The 21,696-nt window shown below is 41.1% G+C and overlaps 1 protein-coding gene across 1 annotated transcript in view; it reads right to left on the reverse strand.

Moving 5' to 3' along the window:
- Positions 1 to 606: 606 nt before the first annotated feature.
- Positions 607 to 21,696, reverse strand: part of LOC140234727 (E3 ubiquitin ligase Rnf121-like) — a 35,874-nt gene continuing 14,784 nt past the window's right edge. Inside the window, 3 exon segments of the mRNA XM_072314765.1 lie at positions 607 to 4,439; positions 19,579 to 19,680; positions 21,024 to 21,157. Coding sequence (XP_072170866.1) covers positions 4,319 to 4,439; positions 19,579 to 19,680; positions 21,024 to 21,157 — 357 coding nt within the window. The 3' untranslated portion in view covers positions 607 to 4,318.

Here is a 21,696-nt window from a genome sequence, read left to right on the forward strand (position 1 = left end):
CAGTCATCTTTATTTGATTTTATCCACTACCCAGGCAATAAAGAAGACTCCACAGAATAGCTCGCTGGATAACTTTGTGTCGTGGACTAACCAGTGAGTGTACATTGAACGACCTCAACGTAATAATATTATGTGTATAGCGCTTTGTAGAGATGTCACAAGATCATGAGGGGCTGTGCGTATATTATCATTTCTTATTTTTCTGTTTTCTTTCTGGTTTCAATTTCTTGATTATGAAAGGCGAGGCATTTACATAGAAGCCATGAACCGTCCTTTGATTCGATGAAACTGGTCTTCCGTGCAGTCATTTCCATTCCATTAAAAAGACTTTGCAACACATCGGACACTCGAGAGGTAGAAGTCAGGCAACAGATCTGTGCTGTACTATTGACGGACCCTTGCACGAATTCGTCATTTGTAAGAGCACTAGATGAAGTACATATACCACACTGTCAGGCCCTCAACACAAGTGCCATCATGATCTTAACTGATGATAGCTGAAAATGTGTGTAATCTCGGTCGCTCTCAATCAAATTTCTACACAGCGGGGTGAAGGAAACAAAGTAATCCTTGACAGAACAAATAAATCTCTTCAGACACTTTTTGAAAGTCTGAAAAACAAAACTTTATTACTTCTTGCGGCTTTTTATACAATATACAAAAAAATTTCATACGCTCATCTACAGACATCTGCCACAGTCAAAATAACCAGTGCATTCTTTGCATGCCGTGGTGTCTTTTAGCCAGGTACTGTTTAAGTGAATAAATTTCACACCATAGTGCATTAATTTAACTGTAATTCGCCCAAAATCACTCCGATCATACACTTTCTATGTTTAACGCATAATCCATCAATCAATTCAGATGACTTTTGTCATTTTTAAAGAGATACAGTACATGTAAAACCTAAGCTCATTACACTAAGAAAGCAATTCAGAATTTGACATTACCCCCACATCTGTCCCTGTCTAAACATAATCTTGGGCAAATGTTGAATACATCAAGTATACCTACAGTTATTGCATGTACGTGACATCTTTAAAATTGACCTACATTTTGATACCCCCCAAAACACCTTCTTTGGATTGTTGTTATTAAGTAAAACCCTGATCTTTTGAGTGCTCTCTCACATTTCAAACCTAGATAGTCTAATGAATCATCAGTGTGAACTACAACATCTCTTTACACGGATACATGTATAAAGCCAACAGACACCCCCATCACACGATGCCTCGGGCAAACCATATGTGGAAGGCATAAAGTGATTATTAGCCCTCACCGGATCATTGCTCTTATATTAACAATCTTGGGTTATACACATCACACGTTCTTAGCTTTCCCATAAGAGGAAGCAAAAAAAGAAATATTACCGTACCTGTATTGGGATTCCCCAACACAGTGTTTTTCCATGTCTAAGGTACGAGGATGCGCTCTACCACTACAACACTTACAACGTCGGCATCCTTTTTTGTTCTTTTTTTTTTCTACTACAATGTATTCTTAAATTCCTATTGATGCGTGGATAAGAATCTCTCTGACTTTTTTCCAGAATCATTCTCCCACTATAAGAGACTGGCAAGGTTCACCCACACTCGTATCTCATTAACTCATCATCTACACATGACTTCTGCATTTCCTAATCAACCCACATACAGACATCTACATTAATGCATCTAGCTGCATGTGAGCTGTCACAACGACAGCCAAGTTTCTATTTTGTTTTGGTTCCTGTTTTTTTTTTCCCTTTTTTTTCCAGGAAGAAAGGTACGCCCTATACGTTGGAAAGCAGAAACACAAAGGCTTTTGTAATTCTCTGACATAAAATTTTGTTAATAGTGCCCACTAATACAACTGTATCTATGTAAAAACCTTTTTCTAAAAAGAGATCGGTGGCTGCGCCCTCCTTACTGTGAAATGCTGACTTGAAAAAAAAAGAATATCAATCAACTGAGTTCAACCTCAGTGAGTTCTGTATTTTTCTACAACAGTGGGAATCTGAATTTACTTGCGATAAAAAAGGTCTTCGATGAAACAGTCACGAATTTTCAACAAAAATTATGCATTGAATCAAAATAAAGCCTTATGAATTGCTCTTGGTTAGTGTTGCTGGCCCAAATACCGAGGCAAATTGGCAAGTGTATATCCTCTTCTTCTAGCAACATTTCATTTGTTTCACCCTGTAAAAGCCCACCACCTAACACTTGCACTGACATTGTATGTAAATAAGAAGCCCAAATTCTTGCCAGGGCTGATGCTGGGTTGAGCATGCCAAATGGCATCCTAATGAGGATTGGGGGGGGGGGGGGGATGTCTGGAATCACATTTCTTATTTAAGTCAGCAATCATACACAAGCATTATGAGTACAGTAAATATTTGGCATACACATGTACTAATGTGGTCTATTAGTGAGTTAAGACAAACAAACCCCTAAGTTAGAGTAATTTAGCAGAAAAGTACTTCAAAAAATAGCTGATTCAAAAATACACATTCACACCATTTCCTGCCTGCAGCATGACAACGTACTTTGATTTTTTGTATCAAGAAGATTAGGTCTCCACTTGTGACATCATTTGTGACATCACATTTTGACCTTTAATGACCCTAAGAAATGGCAAAGCTTGCTACCAGATGCTAATCATCCTACATCCCTGCAATTTCCCTGGAAAACAATTCACTGCCAGTATCACAAGCTGGAGGTAGATACACAAAACAATGGGCTGATTGGTACGTTACAACTGCCAGGAAACAATGTGTGTGATCACCACAAGTTCATATGGAAAAGGCGGCATACTACACTTAACACTCTAACAGAGTAAAACAAAGTTTCCTTGAACATGACGTATTACGGCTGGATTTCATTGATACAAGCCCTCTCTACACCAGGAAATGTCGGATAAAAACCTACATTAAATTCAGATATTTTACACATCAGCAGGTCATGCTAACGAGGGAGTAGAAATTGTGCTATGCAATACATAAACAAATATATAAAATACACTTAAACCAAGCAATGGAACGTGCTACCGGTATATCAAAAAATATCATGGTTTCAGATGTGCAATGGAAGCTGGTTCAAAAAGTGAACACAACCCAAATTCTACATTTTACTCACACTAACCAAGTGTGTGTTAATGTCAATGTATATTTTACTCTTGACATTTCTTCTGCAATATGTACCAAAGAATCTTTACTGATAAAATTCACATTCTACAGATTTCAAAGAATCCAACTGTAATTCCTTTTTTAAAAACATATATATTATGTAACATTTCTTGAAGTCAAACTTCCAGCAGCAAAATCGTTGAACCAGTAAAAGTTCTGTAAAAACTGAAAGCAGTGTTCTGAAATACTCTATCCCTCTGTAAGTTGGTATCTTTATTCATTGTGGGCAAAAACATGCATGTGTATTTCACTCAAGCTTGACTGCATCCCATATAAATTACAAAGTGTGTTGTCAGAATCTCAGAAGATATCATCTGTTGAAAGTGAGAGGGGCTTTAAGTCTTCTCGAACACTATGGGTTTTGTGGTCACTTAACGCCCTTTTCATTCTCAACCAACGATATGGGCACTACTTGTTGGGAGTATTGTCACATTTGGCAGAAAGACAAAAAGTTTGAACATGTTTGAGAGGGCAAAGGCCTCCTGTCAACTTCCTTAGAAATAAAAGTGTAATTGGGAAAACAAAATAAGAATAGAATACTAAGCCAACCAAAGGTAATGACAAAGAAAGTGAGAAGCTAAAGGGGAAAAAAAAGGTTAGTGGTAAGTACACTGTACTGCCACAAACTAAATATTTCATACAAAAGTGAAAATTCTAGTCTTGTTGATGGCCTAAATCAGCGAGTTTCAATCAAAGGTTAGACTGCATGTGTATTGACCAAACATCCTCTCCTTCCTTTCTCTGTGTTTCTCCCTATCTGTCAATTCATCCACTCATATTTTGACAAATCAGTATATTCAGTCAGTGCACTACATTCACTGATTGAACCTGCCTGTTCCCTTCATGAACAAGATCTCATCTGTGTGGTCTTATTACACATGTTCATTTAACTTTCGTAGTCCATAACCTACCACAGACGTCTTGCTTTACCACAAATGAGTACATTGTAATAGCTGCAAGGTATTAAAGACAAGGTAATACATACTGTAATTACAAAAACTCTGCATTGCATGAATATCAAAACAAAAAATTAATACCTTTGTCTCATATGAAATTTACTTACATATCAATTTAATGCTATATATACTCACATAAAACAGTCTTGGGGAAAATAATAAAAATCTGAAATACTTATCAGTTAAATAGACTGAGGATCTACTCCAGACCTAGTACATAGTATGATGCTTGAACAAGGAAGAATATCACAGGTTGCCAGGCAACTAAATATCTGATCCAGTCCAAGAGTTGACCAAAGAGGACGTGGGGGCGCTCCCACCTGGAATGCAGAATAATGTTCTGTCATGGAAAATAACCTGCATTTCTGCATGTATAAATCAGACACACATCAAACACAGAAATATGACCACATCTGTTAACTTTGACGACTCCAAGCAGACACAAACTGATGTTTCAGTAGCCATAATACATACATTTCTCTCCAACAATATTTGTGACACACCATTTTTTGCAATGGGAATACAGTGTAGATTTTTAAAAAGCTAAAAAAACAAGGAAAAGTAGAAATTACGCGGTGCGTAAAATATGTCCCCGCCGGAAGTAGCATTTAGTAGCAAAATGTACAATATCGGCAAAAAATCAAGGTCAAAGGTCAAAGAAGTCAAAGGTCAAAATTCTGTGTAGAAGTTTTGAAGCCCTCACCTAGTGCCATCACAAAAAGCAAACGGAATCAAAATCGGGTTAGAAATGGCGAAGGAGTAGCATTTTGTAGCAAAATGTACAATATAGGTCAAAAATCAAGGTCAAAGGTCAAAGAAGTCAAAGGTCAAAATTCTGTGTAGAAGTTTTGAAGCCCTCACCTAGTGCCATCACATAAAGCAAACAGAATCAAAATCAGGTTAGAAATGGCAAAGGAGTAGCATTTTGTAGCAAAATGTACAATATAGGTCAAAAAATCAAGGTCAAAGGTCAAAGAAGTCAAAGGTCAAAATTCTGTGTAGAAGTTTTGAAGCCCTCACCTAGTGCCATCACATAAAGCAAACGGAATCGAAATCGGGTTAGAAATGGCGAAGGAGTAGCATTTTGTAGCAAAATGTACAATACAGGTCAAAAATCAAGGTCAAAGAAGTCAAAGGTCAAAATTCTGTGTAGAAGTTTTGAAGCCCTCACCTAGTGCCATCATATAAAGCAAACGGAATCGAAATCGGGTTAGAAATGGCGAAGGAGTAGCATTTTGTAGCAAAATGTACAATATAGGTCAAAGGTCAAGGTCAAAGGTCACGACTGAAATTCTGTGTAGAAGTTTCAAAGCTCCCATGTAGTGCTATCATATAAAGCAAACAGAATCAAAATTGGCTCATAAATGACAGAGAAGTAGCAAATTGAAGATTTTGATCACACACGGACGCACACACGGACGGACACACGGACGGACGGACGGACGGACGGACACACGGACGGACACACACACGTACGGAGCCCGTTTCATAGTCCCCTGCTCGAACTCGTTCGGCGGGGACAAAAAAATTACGTCCATGTTTCCCAATGGTAGATTCTTAGACTCCTTACTAGATCAAGAATCATATTCTGAAACAAAACCATCACATAATTTACATCAGTCCTGGTAAAGCTGGTATCTCACTGAGCGGCGAACGTTTGCGAACGTAGCGAATTTGAGATTCGCCAACTTTTCTGACGAATGTTTGCGAAAAATCAAAGTTCGCTTCTGTCATTAGCGACAGTTAGCGACTTTTAGCGATGTTTAGCGACAATTAGCAACACTTTAGCGAATGTTTGTGAAAGTGTTTGCGAACACAGGTGGCGACTATTAGCGAATGTTAGCAAATGTTAGCGACAATTTTGCAAATGTTAGCGACAGTTTTGCAAATATTAGCAACTGTTTGCAAATCCTTTGCGACAATTTTGCGAATGTTCTTGGACCTAGAAAAGTACCAGGCGACTGTGTATAGTAAGACCCATAAAACGACATAAAACCTTCCACTGAATTCAGATCTCTTGTGACAACCGTTCAAGATGGATTTCCAGGATATGGAAATAAATTTCTGCCAAGAAGAGGCTCAAGGTGTTGCTATCCTTGAAGAGCTGCTTTGTCAGGCTGCTGCTACAGCTATTAACGTGTGCAGCATAAGAGAAATAAAATAAAGAAAAACAAGAAAGGAAGAAGAAAAGAAAGAGAGTCAGAGAGTGCTTTTTGCAGAGGACAGACTTTAGTCAATATGAAAAGCTTTTGAAGCAATTACAATCATGAGGAGATGTCAAGAGCTTCAAGAACTTTCTTAGAGTGGAACCTTGTCTGTTTCAGAAGCTTTTATATAGGAACCATGTGGTTACTTGTTCGCTAGCAGTGGCGAATCATATAAAAATGTTAGCGACACCGTATTACGACCGTTTGCGAATTCTTACGAGTGTTTTGCGAATGTTTGCAACTGTTAGCGAAAATACAAATTCGCAAAGGTTCGCAAAGAAATTTTGAACATGTTCAAAATTTCTTTGTGACAAGAAAAACTGTTTGCGACAATAAAAACTGTTTGCGAACTTTCTTGCGAATGTTAACGAACCTTTTGCAACCGTTTACGAACCCTGGCGAATTCCCAAATTCGCTACGTTCGCAAACGTTCGCCGCTCAGTGAGATACCCCCTTAAAGACTTGACACATACGCTATATTGGGCTCTTCTTTTCATTTCACTATCCTACAAAATATATTTTGTACCTACAAAGAAGCATGTTGATATTCATAAGCAGGGGCGGATCCAGGAATTCCATAAAGGGGAGGCGCCTTTACAAAATTAAAAGGTGTGTGCCCCCCCCCCCCCCTGATTCCACCACTGATAAGTGCTATTCCAGTATATTCTGTTCTGGCATCTTTACGCACATTATGATTAGGAAACATGCAAAATAATGCAACTTCTTGTTACTGAAACAGTGGTGCTCTCTACCAGTGATAAATTGAACATCTATATAGATGGCACTTTAAGCAAATATCTCCTTCACAGTGCAATACCACACTTTTGCCAAGTTGGGTTTGACAAATACAGGAAAATCTATTTCACAGAGTGATAGTTGTTTCGTCAAAACTGGACTAAAGAAAAAACAGTCACCTGCTATTACAATTTTGTATGTTTTCACAAAAGATTCACATCAGTAGTAACCAAATGTGCCTGTTAAATGAGGTGATATTATGTCTTCATAAGTCTACTGTTTTTTTTCCTACTCAACAAATATTGTAGTGGATATCCCTCATCCTGGCAACGCGCATCATACTGCGTTGCCAGGCAGCGCACAGCGCATCATCCCTGGCTTGCAGCAGACTACATCTACGATTAATGCGAAATTAGACTCGGTTACAGCTAGTCAAAAAGAACTTGAAGAGCGCATGACAGTTGTTGAAACTAAGCGTGAAGAAATTAAAGATGATCAAGCCAGGGAACCATCTCCGTCGCAAGTACTAGAGCAGTCTAGTTTGAATCAGAAACGCGGCAAAGTGATTCTACCTCCATCGTACAATGGAACAGTGCCGTGGGAAGCTTACTTCTCTCAGTTTTCTTTGTTAGCACGATCAAATGGATGGGATGAAGATCAGATGGCTGTTTATCTGGCAGCAAGTCTGACAGGTAAGGCGGCTTCGGTTCTAGCTACCATTCCAGCACAGCAGAGAGGTGAATTTCGGGTACTAGTGCAAGCCCTTGGAATGCGATTTGGCTGCGTCCACCAGTCGGAACTGAGTCGCGTACAGTTTAGAAATCGTCGACGCCGCCCTGACGAGAGCTTGCCTGAGTTAGCAGGAGACTTAGAGCGTCTCGTTATGCAGGCATATCCAGACGCAGGCACCGCAATTCACGAGTCGCTAGCTCTCGATCAGTTTATCGACGCCATCAGCGATGAAGATATGCGTTTGCGACTTCGTCAACATCGTTGCGCGACGCTTCACGAGGCTTTGCAGCTCGCTCTCGAACTGGAGTCGTTCTCCCTAGCTAGTAGAGAAAGACAGAGGGATGTCAAGACAAGGGAGGTGAAGGTTGACAATGGCATTGGGGAATTGATGGACACGCTGGTTGAGAGAATTGAGAAAGCTATCAGACGTGGAACTGGTGGCAGAGAGAAGACCACACAAAAGGGAAAAGGGCAATGCTACAACTGCGGCGAAGTGGGACACTTTATCAGGGATTGCCCTGAAATGACGTGTGCCGTCTGCAAACAACGAGGCCATCTTGCAAAGGATTGCACGTCAACTTCTGCTTCCAGGGAGAAGCAGGGAAACGACCAGTAGTCGCCCTCACGGAGCAGAGGACGACTAGGAACTTTGAGAATGCTCCAAATCACGTTATGATCAGGTCACTGGGAGGAGAGCCAGGAGGGCTTGTCGTGAGGGGTGAAGTTGAAGGAGAGGCGTGTAGGTTCCTCGTCGATACTGGGTCAGGGGTGACCCTGATCAGACCGGATGTCTGGGGAAGAATCGAGAGGAAGGCACGAATGCAACTTACCGCAGATGCACGACGAATTGTCACAGTGACTGGTGAGAAGGCGGATGTTAGAGGTACCGCGTGGGTGCGCATTCGCATGGGCAATGACGTGGTGGAGCATCGTGTTATCGTAGCTGATATTGTCGACGAGGGCATCATTGGCATTGACTTTCTTTCTACGCAAGATTGCATGATCGATATGGCAACTCGAACACTTAAGATAGGAATGAACAAAATTCCACTTCTTCGAGAGGCGTCGGGCGCTAGCAGTGTGAAATGCTCGAGAATTGTAGCATCTTCGGCTGAGGTACCAGAAAGAAATGCAATAAATAATGAATCAGTTGACGTATCAACGAAGTGTAACGTGAGAGTGGATGTCACTGAATCTCACCAAGGGGTAGATTATCAAGTGGGGATAATGTCAGGTGAGACATTGGTTAATTTGGGATCGAGATGCGTTGCTGCACCTATAGAGTCAGATGCTTCAAGCACGCTTTCTCGTAGCATGTGTACTGGAACATGCGTAAGTGTCGAATGTGTTGTCAATCCTTCAAATAGGGAGGGAATGAAGGGAGAGATAGAAGGTGTCGAGGTGAAGCAGATTGAGTTGGAACCGCATTTAGAGCCACCAGTTGGAAGGGGTGGGACAGATCTTTCTATGGAAGAGAAAGATGAAATGCGGAAGTTTCTGCGCAAACGACAGGATCTATTCTCCATAACTCCCAGTGGTACAGGACCGAAGGACATATTGACGCCGAAAAGGATGCATGATGAAACTTTAGAGAAAGGAGAACAGGTGTGGCTGCACAATCCTCCTAGGCGCAAAGGATTATCACCTAACCTCAAGTCGGAGTGGGAGGGACCATTCACAATATTGAAGAGACTGAATGATGTGGTCTACAGAATTCAGATGACCAAACGAAGCAAGCCCAAAGTTGTGCACCGTGATCGGTTGTGGCGGTACAGAGTGCACAAGGAATTCTGGCTGGCTGACGAAGAGACGAACTCAGCAACAGTGCTTAATAAGTGCACTCAGACAAGTTATGATGGAAATTAAGAGTCTTGTTGTTGTTGTTGTTGATGTTGTTGAGTTTCTTTATTCATTTAGTTAGCTTCCAGTTTAGAATGTTTTGGTGTGTGGTGTGATTGCGTTTCAGACACCTTCTGACACCATTGTTTTTCATTAGTCAGTACGAGTATTTTATTCTTTTGGATGAAAGAATTTATAAGAGTTATTCGGATCTCTACCGGACGAGATGCGCGGATCTCGTTTGTCACTCTCAGCATTAGAGCGCTTGAAAATTGGTACCTGTGAAGAACAGGGATACAGCGCAATGTCCGAGACGTAACGAATGAGATCAGTGTAGTTAAAAAAAAAAAGAAGTAAGAATTGTAGTTCATTATTGGTTGAATTGAAACGTGTTTGTGTACAAACAAGGTAATATTTTGACGGGACGTCAAATTTGTAAGGAGGGGATAATGTAGTGGATATCCCTCATCCTGGCAACGCGCATCATACTGCGTTGCCAGGCAGCGCACAGCGCATCATCCCTGGCCATGGATGTGCGCGTAGAAGATGCACCGGCGTTGGCAGTTGGAGATCTGCAGTGAATGAGCTAACATCACGTAAGTCAATTCAACCCTCAAGTGTTATCAATTCAGTAGATTTAACCCGTTGTAACAATATCTTGCTTTGACTAATCAATAATAAAAACCTACATCTTGCAAACAGTTTTTCTGTTATATCAAATATCCATGCAATTATGGCTCTTAAGGTGGCAAAGGGTCATGATTGCTAAATTCTCTACCCAAGAATATAATTTTCATGACACCTTCATGAAAACACCAATGACAGAATATTGAGTTGATGACATCATCAACGATGACATTCTTAGATGGAGTTTTAGCCAAAATCACTATTGAGTTAAAATATTTGAAGATTCCACTGATCTTTTTCTAAGTCCTATTTTGATAAAACTGCTACAATTTAGTTTTGTCTAATTTCACTACATTCACCAAAGTCAACTTGGTCATGGTGTGGTATCAAACTTTATAAAATGGGGGAGCAGATCCTAATCAAATGATTGGTTCAGATCGTACATGGGACCAGGAATTCAGTTTGCCTCATGCGCAATTTGTCTTATGACAGGTCATTAGCACTTTCCCGTTGCAATGGTGACCGCGCAAGATTTCATTTTATTTACTTGCGATGAGGGTGACTGATCAAACAACAAGGATCTGCTTCATAATTTTATAAAGCTAATGATACACATTGTTTTGTTGGGGTATTACTGTAATTACCCACACTCCCTACCTTCCAAACAGTCCAAACACCCTTGGCTATCACTTCAGGCATGTTAGACTGTTCCAAAGGTACCTTGTCTGGGTAGTTCTAACTAATGCCCTCACTGTGATGCGTATTACATGTATTTGTATGTTATTACTGCAACAAGTAGAAATAGATTTGACGTGATCAATGATAAATCAATGATTGATTTGTTTTAAATAGCTCTATTCATTTGTATGATGATTAGCCCTGAACATATTCCAGGTAAAATTCCCCAAATTAAGGAATGCTCTTCCAGAAGAGATAAGGCAAAGTTCTACTTTATCACAATATAAGAGATTGTCACTTAACATGCTCCTGCCGAGGGAAAGTTAACAAATCTATTGTCATCGTACTCGCATCACTTTGTATTCACATGATGAATGAAAATCATTGCTTGCAAGCACTATGTCTCAAGTCCAACTCTCTCGTCTACTCTCGCCTTCCCTATACTCACCTTGTTTTCTAATCTTTTTTCATCTTTCCCGGATTTCCATTGTTTGCCAAGGTATCTATGTATACATATGTCCCCCCCCCCCACCAAACCATATGTACAGACAAACTTGAAATGTATACTGATTCTTTTGTTTGTTTGTTTTACGTGTATATCAATGTCTAAGCACTATTGGGGCCCCTATCTATAAGCACTGCTTCTCCTGGGGTTCCCACCATCAAGTTCAATTGATTTTGTTTTGTTTTATGTTCACTTTGTATGTAATTATATATCTTCGCATGTCTTTTTATTGTATACTGCTGAAATGATGGTGGATAAAACTGAACTGAACAGAACTGTTACTGCCTATTATCAGTAACTACATAACACAAGTTTTACTTCTGTGACAGTTACCCTACTGCTATTTCAATTGATATTGTCCCAACCTACTGAACTGATTTGCTAACTATGGTACTATCGTGAGAAAACAAAAAATCAAGGGGCTGTCTGATTTGCCATAGAAAATAACAAAACAAAACAGGACTATAGATAAGTACACTGTAATCAATCAACTAGCAGCACTCCATATGGTTGAAATAGATATGAATTCGTGAGGGTCACAAACCAGGAATGTTTACTTTCAAAATTCTCCTTGCTCCTTGAAAGAACCCACTGCCATGACAAGCCCACCCAAAACATGTTACAATTTGCTTAGTGACGCAAAACGAATTTGATGAAATAGAAGGCAAATTGGAACTACCATTATTGCCTGATGATAGACCTGTTCATTTGTGTTATGTTCTTTAATTACTTTAGTGGAGGCTCACTCCAATAATTGCAAGAACACAAAGAAGTAAGGTTGAAACATAACTTCTATTCTACTCGGTTCGGTCGGCGTCTGACGATCACGAACAACTCACACAACATGTGTGTTACATAGGATGCGTCACAATAGTCTCCATTCAAGTCGATACATAACATCCCTCCCCCTTCAAATGAATGGAAGGGTTCAAAATACTTGCCGGCTGGGCAATATAACAAATAACCATAACTTCGGTATTGGTTGATAAGTAGTTCCCAAAAACTAACTTTGTTCTCTTTAACTTGCTTCCATAAATGTATACATGATGCACACTACAGGTATGTATTACGGGCTTACTCCACTTATATGTACATACAGCGATACTCTGTTCAAAATATGAACTCAGTAATTTGAATAAACTTATTTTGTAATCCTGAATGTCTTTATTATACATGTACCTATTAAATGCTGAACATAACTATTTTGAGTTTCCTGCTGTGTTTTTCTTATTGTGGTATGACTATATTCCAAAACATGAGTTTTTGTTCTCAAATCATAACAGTGTCATATCATCAATATACCTATCAAACAACTAACACATATAATCATTTTTTACTTTGTACAAATTTGACTTCTACAAAACTAAGCACCTTCATGAATAAACTGTCATGTTGCAATGCCTTAGTACATGTATAACAACAAACTACAGTAAATACTGTTGTACAAATGTATTCCTGTTAACTGATGGGTACATATTTTCCTGTCATGGCATAAGTTAGCTCTGTCTCCAATATGTGTCACCATAAACCTATTGACTTCAACTTCAGTCAACTTTCTGCTTCTCCATTAACTATAACCAACGCATAATTTACTCCATACTGAGCTTAATCCTGAAAATTGAAACAAAGTGCAGTATATTTTTTTTTCTTTGTCCAAACTATGGTTTGAATAGTATAGGCACTGGTACATCAACATATGACCATAAAAACTACTCATGATCAACTTACAGTAATTCTACAAAGCTTTGTCTCAAACAAAAATTATAACCGCTGTCTCACTTGACAAACACAAGATTAACATCACCAAATCATATATTTTCAGTACATATCTCACTACACCATTATGTTAAACATTAAGTGTTTGATTCACTTTTCAAGCACTTGCAAATTATGTTCACATACAAGTCACCAACCTCTGGCGTGTATTTGGGTATAACTAACAGCATACTGAATAAATTACATGATTATAATATATCAATAACATGTGTTCGGTGTTTTTGTCCATTTGATGATGCATGTGAGTTTACTTGTACACAACATATTCTTTGAATTTACTTGGCATTTTCCTCTGCCTTTGTGAAGATCTTTGTGGTTTTGGTGTTGTGTCAGTATTTGGTGTAGATACTTCTGGTACAGTTTCAGTGTTTGATTCTATCTGAATATCCACCGTTTCTGACCTTTGTCCTACATCATTTTCAGTCGATTCTGCATTTCCATCATTTGTTTGGCTGTTTGATGGTCCTGCAACCTGCTCTTGTGGAGACTGAAGTGGATTTTCAAGAGACGACCTCGCAGGGTGTAGGATCTCACGAGGCAATTGATTCCCGGTATCTGCTGGAATACAGTGTCTCATGTGATCTACATGACGTCTCACATGACGGCCATCATCTAGCTCTATCACGTAGATTGATTCTGCGATGATCTCTACTACGTTTCCGTACAACCAGGTTGGTCCGGATGAGAAGTTCTTGACTTGGACACGATCCTGTACAGTGAACCTTCTATCCTTCCTACTATCAGTTCGGCTTTTCATGGATGTTTGCTTGCGCTTCACATTCTGGTGTAGGTCTGGCCGGATCTGATCAAGTTTGCTGCGAATCCTTCTCTTCAGCAACAATTCGCAGGGACTATTGCCTGTAGTCTCCTGAGAAGTGAGTCTGTACATCAACAAGAACTTCTGGAGTCTCATTTCAAGGTTGTCACCGGATGTCTTTTTGACTCCTTTCTTCACTGTTTGAACTGCTCTTTCGGCAAGTCCGTTGCTTGAGGGGTGCTTTGGAGCAGTTTGGACGTGATGTATGTTGTTGTTGGTAAGGAATTTGGTAAATTCCTCTGACACGAATTGGCTGCCATTGTCACTGACAATGGTTTCTGGCAAACCGTGAGTGGCGAACAGTCTTCGAAGGACAACAACAGTTGCACTAGCTGTAGCTTTACTGACACGCACTGCGTCTATCCACTTGCTGTGTGCATCCACGATTATCAAGACATCTTGATTCTCGATCTGGGCATAGTCAATATGTAATCTCATCCAGGGCTTGTCAGGGAATTCCCATGGATGGATCGGTGTGGCTGGAGGGCTACGCTGGTCTGCTTGACAGATGGGGCAAGTTCTCACTTTCCTTTCCAGTTCTCTATCGATTCCTGGCCACCACAGGTATGATCGAGTAAGGCTTTTCATCTTGACTATGCCAGGGTGTGTACTGTGTAATTCATCGATCAACTTGTTGCGCATGTCTTGGTCTGAAGGAATAACAACTCTGGAACCCCAAAGAAGTATTCCATCTTCTACTGTGAGCTCCTCCTTCCTACAGGTGAATGGCTTGAATTCATCACTCAGGTTACTCTGTGTCCACCCTTGCTGAGTGTAATGCACGACTCTCGACAACACAGGGTCTTTCCTGGTCTTGCTCCTGATTTCCTCAGCATCAACTGGTCTGGTGTCCACATCGGTGAGTAAGTTTACTCTGCACGGAGGCTGGTCATTGAACTCGGCGAAGTTGTCATTTGACCATTCCTCGGGCGATACTGTAGGCATAGGCAACCTTGACAGTCCATCAGCATTTTGATGCTTCTTTCCCTCTTTGTACACTATATTGTACTCGTAGGCCGACATGATCACATGCCATCTGGCTATCCTCGCTGATGCCATGGGACTGGCTGGTTTGTTCCCGAATATCCCAAGAAGGGGCTTGTGATCTGTTATGATGCTGAAATGCCTTCCATAAAGATACTTATGGAATTTTTTCAAGCCAAAGATGATTGCCAGGGCCTCCTTTTCATACTGAGCATAGTTTTGTTCGCTGCTTGAAAGAGTCCTGGATGCGAAAGCTATGGGCTGCTCTCTGCCGTCTTCATCTTGATGGCTGATCACGGCTCCAAGGCCATAGGGGCTGGCATCCGTTTGTAGCAATAAAGGCTTGATGGTACTGTAGTGCGTCAACACTCTTTGACTTTGAAGGAGTCGTTTGGAGTTGACGAACGCCTTTTCTTGCTGTGGTCCCCATCGGAACTTCGGGTCAGGATCTACAGGGTTATTCCTCTTGTGGTTGCCTTTCCGAGAGGTCCCTTTGGAAGTGTATTCCGCCTTCAAAAGCTCTGTCAGGGGGGCAATCTCTGCGGTGAGATTAGGAATGAATCTTCGGTAATAACCGAGAAGTCCTAAGTACGCTTGTAACTGCGTTTGATTCACTGGCCTGGGTGCGTCCTTGATTGCATCCAGCTTCTCCTGTAATGGGCTGATACCGCTCTGGTCTATCTTGTGACCCAGGTACTGGATGGTTGGCAGCATGAAAGCGCATTTCTCTTTCTTCAGCCTAAGTCCATTGTCTGCCAAAGACTTCAGAGCTGCTTCCAGATTGGCTAGATGCTCCTCTGGTGTTCTCCCGCTGATGATTACATCATCTAGGTAGGGGTGGCACATTGGAATTTCTCCTAGTAGCGATTCCATGGTTCTTCGGAAAATTGCGGGGGCACTCGCAATTCCAAATGGGAGCCTTTTGTATCGATATAACCCCCTGTGAGTATTGATCGTAGTGTATTGCCTGGCTTCATCATCCAATTCAATTTGGAGATATGCATGCGACAAATCCAGTTTTGAATACAGCTGTCCACCCTCCAAATCCTGGAGTAGGTCCTCTAACGTTGGAATCGGATACTGTTCTAAGTCTAACAGTTTGTTTGCGGTTACTTTGTAATTGCCGCATATCCGGACTGATCCGTCTGGCTTGTCTACGACGACAATAGGGCATGCTATGCTACTTGTCTTGACAGGTTCAATGACGTCCTGGGCCAGCAGTTCGTCAAGAGCTTTGTCTACTTTAGACCGTCTCGCATAGGGCACTGGGGCTGCCTTGTAGAACATTTTCTCATTTGCTACCTCCCTGGGATGCACTTCGGCCTTGAAGTCTTTCATTTTCCCTAAGGTAGAGCAGTCGAAAACATCCTTGTTTCGTTCGAGTACATCTTCAAGGCTCTGTATCTTGTGAACCGTAGCTTCTTCCTTCTGGGTGGTCTGGTCCAGGGCAGGAAGAGTTATCAGGGGGATTGGTCAGGCTTGTAACCAATCTCGACCAAGGAGGCTTACACCGTCTTCGACAACAAGTAAAGGCAACTTGTAGGTCTGACCACCAGGGGCTGGATCAGGGCTGAAACTGACATCCACTATGGCTTCACCCTTTATGGGAACTTGATCTCCAGTATAGGTGTTGAGCTTGACGTTCGTTGCTTTCAGTTTTGCACTGCCAATCGTACAAAATGTTTCTGCTGAAATGATAGTCCATGGACTGCCTGTGTCCACCTCCATGGTGATGGGCTTTCCATTCACACTAACAGAGACATGGTATGCTGAATTTTTTGCGAGTTTATTGACAGTATTATCCTTGATATGACTCATGCTTGCAGAATTTGGCGGTTCGTCAGAGTCACTGTCATAATCATTTCCTTCCAGGAAATGTGTGGACTTTTCTCTCCGCGCTTTTCTGTATGCGTGCACACTGACACATTGGCTTTGTGTGTGTCCACGCTCTGAACACTTGTGGCAAGTTTCAGTCTTGAATCTACAATCCTGTGGTAGATGATTACTGGAACCACAACGCCAACATCTTTTTGCTTGCTGGTTCATGGGCTTGCTGCTGTTTGGTTTACCCTTAGGCTTACTTTGTTTGAAGTTTGGCCTACTATTCCTGCCTTGTGGCTGTGCGTGTGATTGACCTGCATGTACCTTATTCACCAATTCTCCTGGACTGCATGTGGCATTCACACTTTCAGGATCAATTGATTTGCCAATGCTTTTGATTTGTTCCAAGTCCTTATTCGCTACTTCCATAGCGGTGGCGATACTCAATGCTTTCTCATACGTCAAATTCTGTTCACTGAGAAGTTTGCGCTGGATCGTGTGATCTCTACAACCTACTACGAGGCGATCTCTGAGCATCGTATTCAAGTCTTGGAAATTACATCCTTCGCTACTCTGCCTTAGTTTGGCTACAAACTGTGGAATAGTTTCTGTGGAGGTTTGTGTGCATGTATAAAATTTGTACCTTTGCACGATTTCTGTTGGCTTGGGTGCAAAGTGATTTTGCAAGGCTTCAACACACTGTTTGTAAGTTTTCTCCACTGGCTTTTGGGGCTGTAGCAAGGATCTAAGGGTATGGTATGCCTTACTTCCTAAGTTGGTTAGAAAAATTGCTCTTTTCTTGTCATCATCCTTGATATCATTAGAAATCATCCATGTATCCAAAACTTCTACCCACTCTTCAAAACTATACCCTGCATCAAGCTGGGGCACTGGGCTTAAGTAATTATTGGCCATTTCTTTCATACACAAACTACCACACGTGCTCGTATAAACAATAGGCTATTTGTTTAAAACTCAGTCTTAAACTATCAACCAGTACATTAACTAGGCTTAATTTCTATGAACTTTAAAATTTGTTCACATTTATAACCAAATTATGTGTTGGTATAACTCTTCACGAGTCTACAGGCCTATGGCTGTGTGTCAGAAGTCACTGACTTACAAAAACTAGCATTGTGTAGGCCTAAATCTGATACACAACAAAAACAAAAGCACTCTTAATAATTAAAATCACGTGACCAAGGCTAGCATGTTAACTAGCGCACAGACAGCTAGTACAGTACTCACGATTACTGTTCTCTGACTTATTTACTTATCATGAGTTATTGTATTTTTACTAATTTCATTCATCAGGGGCATGGCATCTAAACGGCATGACTCCCATGAGCATGGCTGTTAGTGTTACTGGCATGAAAACTCGACATCATGTCATCAGTGAAGTGGCTTGTCCTTGGCTGGGGCGTTTGGCTCAACAGTCATTGACACAAGCTGGCTTCAAATTCCAGTTCAGGCGTTGTTCGCTGGTGCAGGCATCGGCATCGGCATCGGGCAGTGTTGTACAGGCATCGGCATCGGCATCGGGCAATGTTGTACAGGCATCGGCATCGGGCAGTGTTGTACAGGCAGGCACGGGGAGCTAGGAGTAGGAGCGGGAATGGCTCGGCTGGGTGAGACGCTGTGACCGCTGTGACTACGTTGGGCTCGGCGAAAGCAGTGCATTTAATAGGCACAGTTCATGCACGCTCCCGCTGTATACACAAAACTGCGGCGGCAATTTGTCAGTCAGCTACGTAGTCGTACAAAGCTGCAATGCTCGGCTAGGGATCCAGTCGTAGTTACAACGGCTATGGCGGGCGGTTGCAAACTGCGGAGCGTTCATACTCGAAAATGCATGGCTGGGGCTAAGCAATCTCGGTGGGTATCGACCTGGCATGGCCGTGCACATACGCCACTAAGTCTCGTCAAATTTCTGTCCCTTGCAAGGGTCCAATAACACTAGCAGTTACTCAGCACAGGATCCCATCCTCGTCGCCAAAATTGTTATGTTCTTTAATTACTTTAGTGGAGGCTCACTCCAATAATTGCAAGAACACAAAGAAGTAAGGTTGAAACATAACTTCTATTCTACTCGGTTCGGTCGGCGTCTGACGATCACGAACAACTCACACAACATGTGTGTTACATAGGATGCGTCACAATAGTCTCCATTCAAGTCGATACATAACAATTTGGCATCCCTATTCCTAAATTGGGTCTCCCTCTGTCATGGCATTATACAATGTGGAAGCTTTCGCAGCAGCAATCGTAATAAAGCTCTGTGCAATGGCATAAATCGGCACAAAAGCTATCATCAATCACTTTCACAGTTCTCAGGGTCACCATTTCAAAATGCCATTGACATTGCATTCAAACTAAGTCGTCAGTGGCACTGAAAGACACATAGAAGTCCAGACATACACACTAACACACATCTACCCACATATCATCACAAGCATGCACATCTGTGCTTATCACAACCACACACATACATTGTACCTACCCACACTTCTCATCATGCACACATGCCTACTTACACATTTTCAAAACCACACACACACACACCTACTCACACAGTTATTACACACATACTTATACCTACACACGTCATCATCACACATTTATGCCTACCCACACACACACACACACACACACACACACACACAATGTTGGAGGGCATGGATAGCGATACCACCTACTAACATCAAGTACTGCTCTCCAGCTTGAATAAAAAAGGATACGGATTTTTAAACATCCTCTTGAGGTCCACTTTCTCCTTGCAGTACGGACATGTCTGTTTCTTTCCCACGATGCACCAGCCACGTATGCAATACTCATGGAATCTTAAAGGTGAATGCAGTGATAAGTGGAAACACATGAAAAATATACAAGGTATGTAGGGGGTAGTGGAGCAACAATGACACAACTGTGAATTTTATTTTTCGATAAGTTGGTCCTGAAGGTAGAAATAGAGAATGGTGTACCAATACATGGTTCCTTCAGCAGGCAGAATTCTTTTGGCGAAGTCTTTTTATTTTCCCCCAAAAAAATTAGTGTACTACCTTGCCTACTTCTGTGAATATGCCTGTAGTATCACAGTAATGCTATTTTTAAAGGGATAGTACAGTAATGGCGGAGATGAGAATTGGGCTTTTAACTTTTTGTGAGATACCAAGAAAACACTTATGAAATAGTACAGAGCATACCATTTTCAGTGGAATTCAAAGTTTATTTGATGAAAATTGGGTTTGGAATGACTGAAACATCCAAAAACAAAGTAAAACAAAGCGATAGTAATAAAAGGCGGGTCCCACACTTCATTAGAATCGCTCTGTTTTGGATATCTCAGCCATTTCAAAACCAATTTTCATCAAATAAATGTTGAATTCCTCATGAAATTACATGCTCTTTCATGTTCATAAGAGGTTTCTCATTATCTCACCAAAAAATGTTAGAAACCTGAAATTAGGTCTCAACCAAAACTATATGATCCCTTTAATACAAGCTATTTCCTTGCCTCAAATGCTAAAATTTATCACAAATCTTTGTATGACAGTTCAAGAACTTATTTTGTTTCATGCAGGTGCAGCTCCACAGCAAAGCAACTTTTAGCAATACACACACTTGTGCACTGACACAAATATACACATGTTCATATGATGATGATTAATGCCCTCTAATGCTGGCGAATTCCTTACCTTGTACAAATACAAGAAATGTCCAATCATATAATAGCTTAACAAACATGTAAACTTCAAGCACAGCTGAAGAAGAGGACAGCTTTCAAGGAAGGCAACTTCATACCACTGTGCTTGACTTGTGCTGCGCACTTGTACTACGTAAAGGCAATCATTGCAACAATCCTCATGTAGTCCTCCAACCTCTAACACACTGGCCCGAATTCACGACGGTGATGTAAATTTAAACTATGGTTTATGCAAATTTCTTCTGTATAAACACAATTGGTAGATTGCATACGTCAACAGACATGCGGTAACATATGCATGTTGATACAGGCATGTCAAAGGTACGCCTATTTCACGCTTATTTTAGACCATGGTCTAAATTTAAACCCCCTCGGTAAATTTGGCCTTTAAGTTCACTGAATCATGCTATTGTGTTTATCCTTGTCATCACAAGCATCGTTACATTTGTTGATCACAAGATCAACCAATTCAAAATCTACCTGTGATTGCACGTCAGCTGGTATATTCTCTCTGCACCCTCTTCATCCTCCTCCGGTATCCTCATGGTCTGGCCACACACTGAACACACGTAGGGTTCTAACGCTCTGCCCGGGAGTCCTGTTTTTGTGTAATACTGTTGGGTGTAACACCAGAAAAAATGTCCATGTCAGTATCAGAGTATGTCACACCAGATAAGTGAACATGTCTTAGCTTTTATCAAAACCACTGGGTTGTGAAATTGTAGGGGTTAAGAACTTAACAATATCATGATGGACCTGAATATCAAAGGGGAAAAAAATGGCCGACAGTTTAAAACTGTCACAAGAATAACATGCTTTCAACCCACTAAGAGGCAGAACACTAAGGGCAGCATAGCCATTTAGAACAGGTCAAGATTTGAAGATGATACAGCTCTGTACAAAACTTGAAAAAAAAAATCAACGAGAAATGTGGCCAGTAGAGTGCACATACGGACACCCTAAAATATCAACCTCTTTGAGTACAAAGACAGAACAAGAGAGGGCGCTTTCAACAGAAGTTACAGGAGGCTAGATTTTTAAATGATACACGTCTACATTGATTTTAAATCAAATCAAATCAAAGTAAATCAAATCCTCAAAGAAAGACTGCACACAGGCAACACACAAGACACCTGCCAACACATAACCTCTG

The sequence above is a fragment of the Diadema setosum genome, chromosome 11 (genome assembly GCF_964275005.1).
Source record: "Diadema setosum chromosome 11, eeDiaSeto1, whole genome shotgun sequence".
NCBI lineage: Eukaryota > Metazoa > Echinodermata > Echinoidea > Diadematoida > Diadematidae > Diadema > Diadema setosum.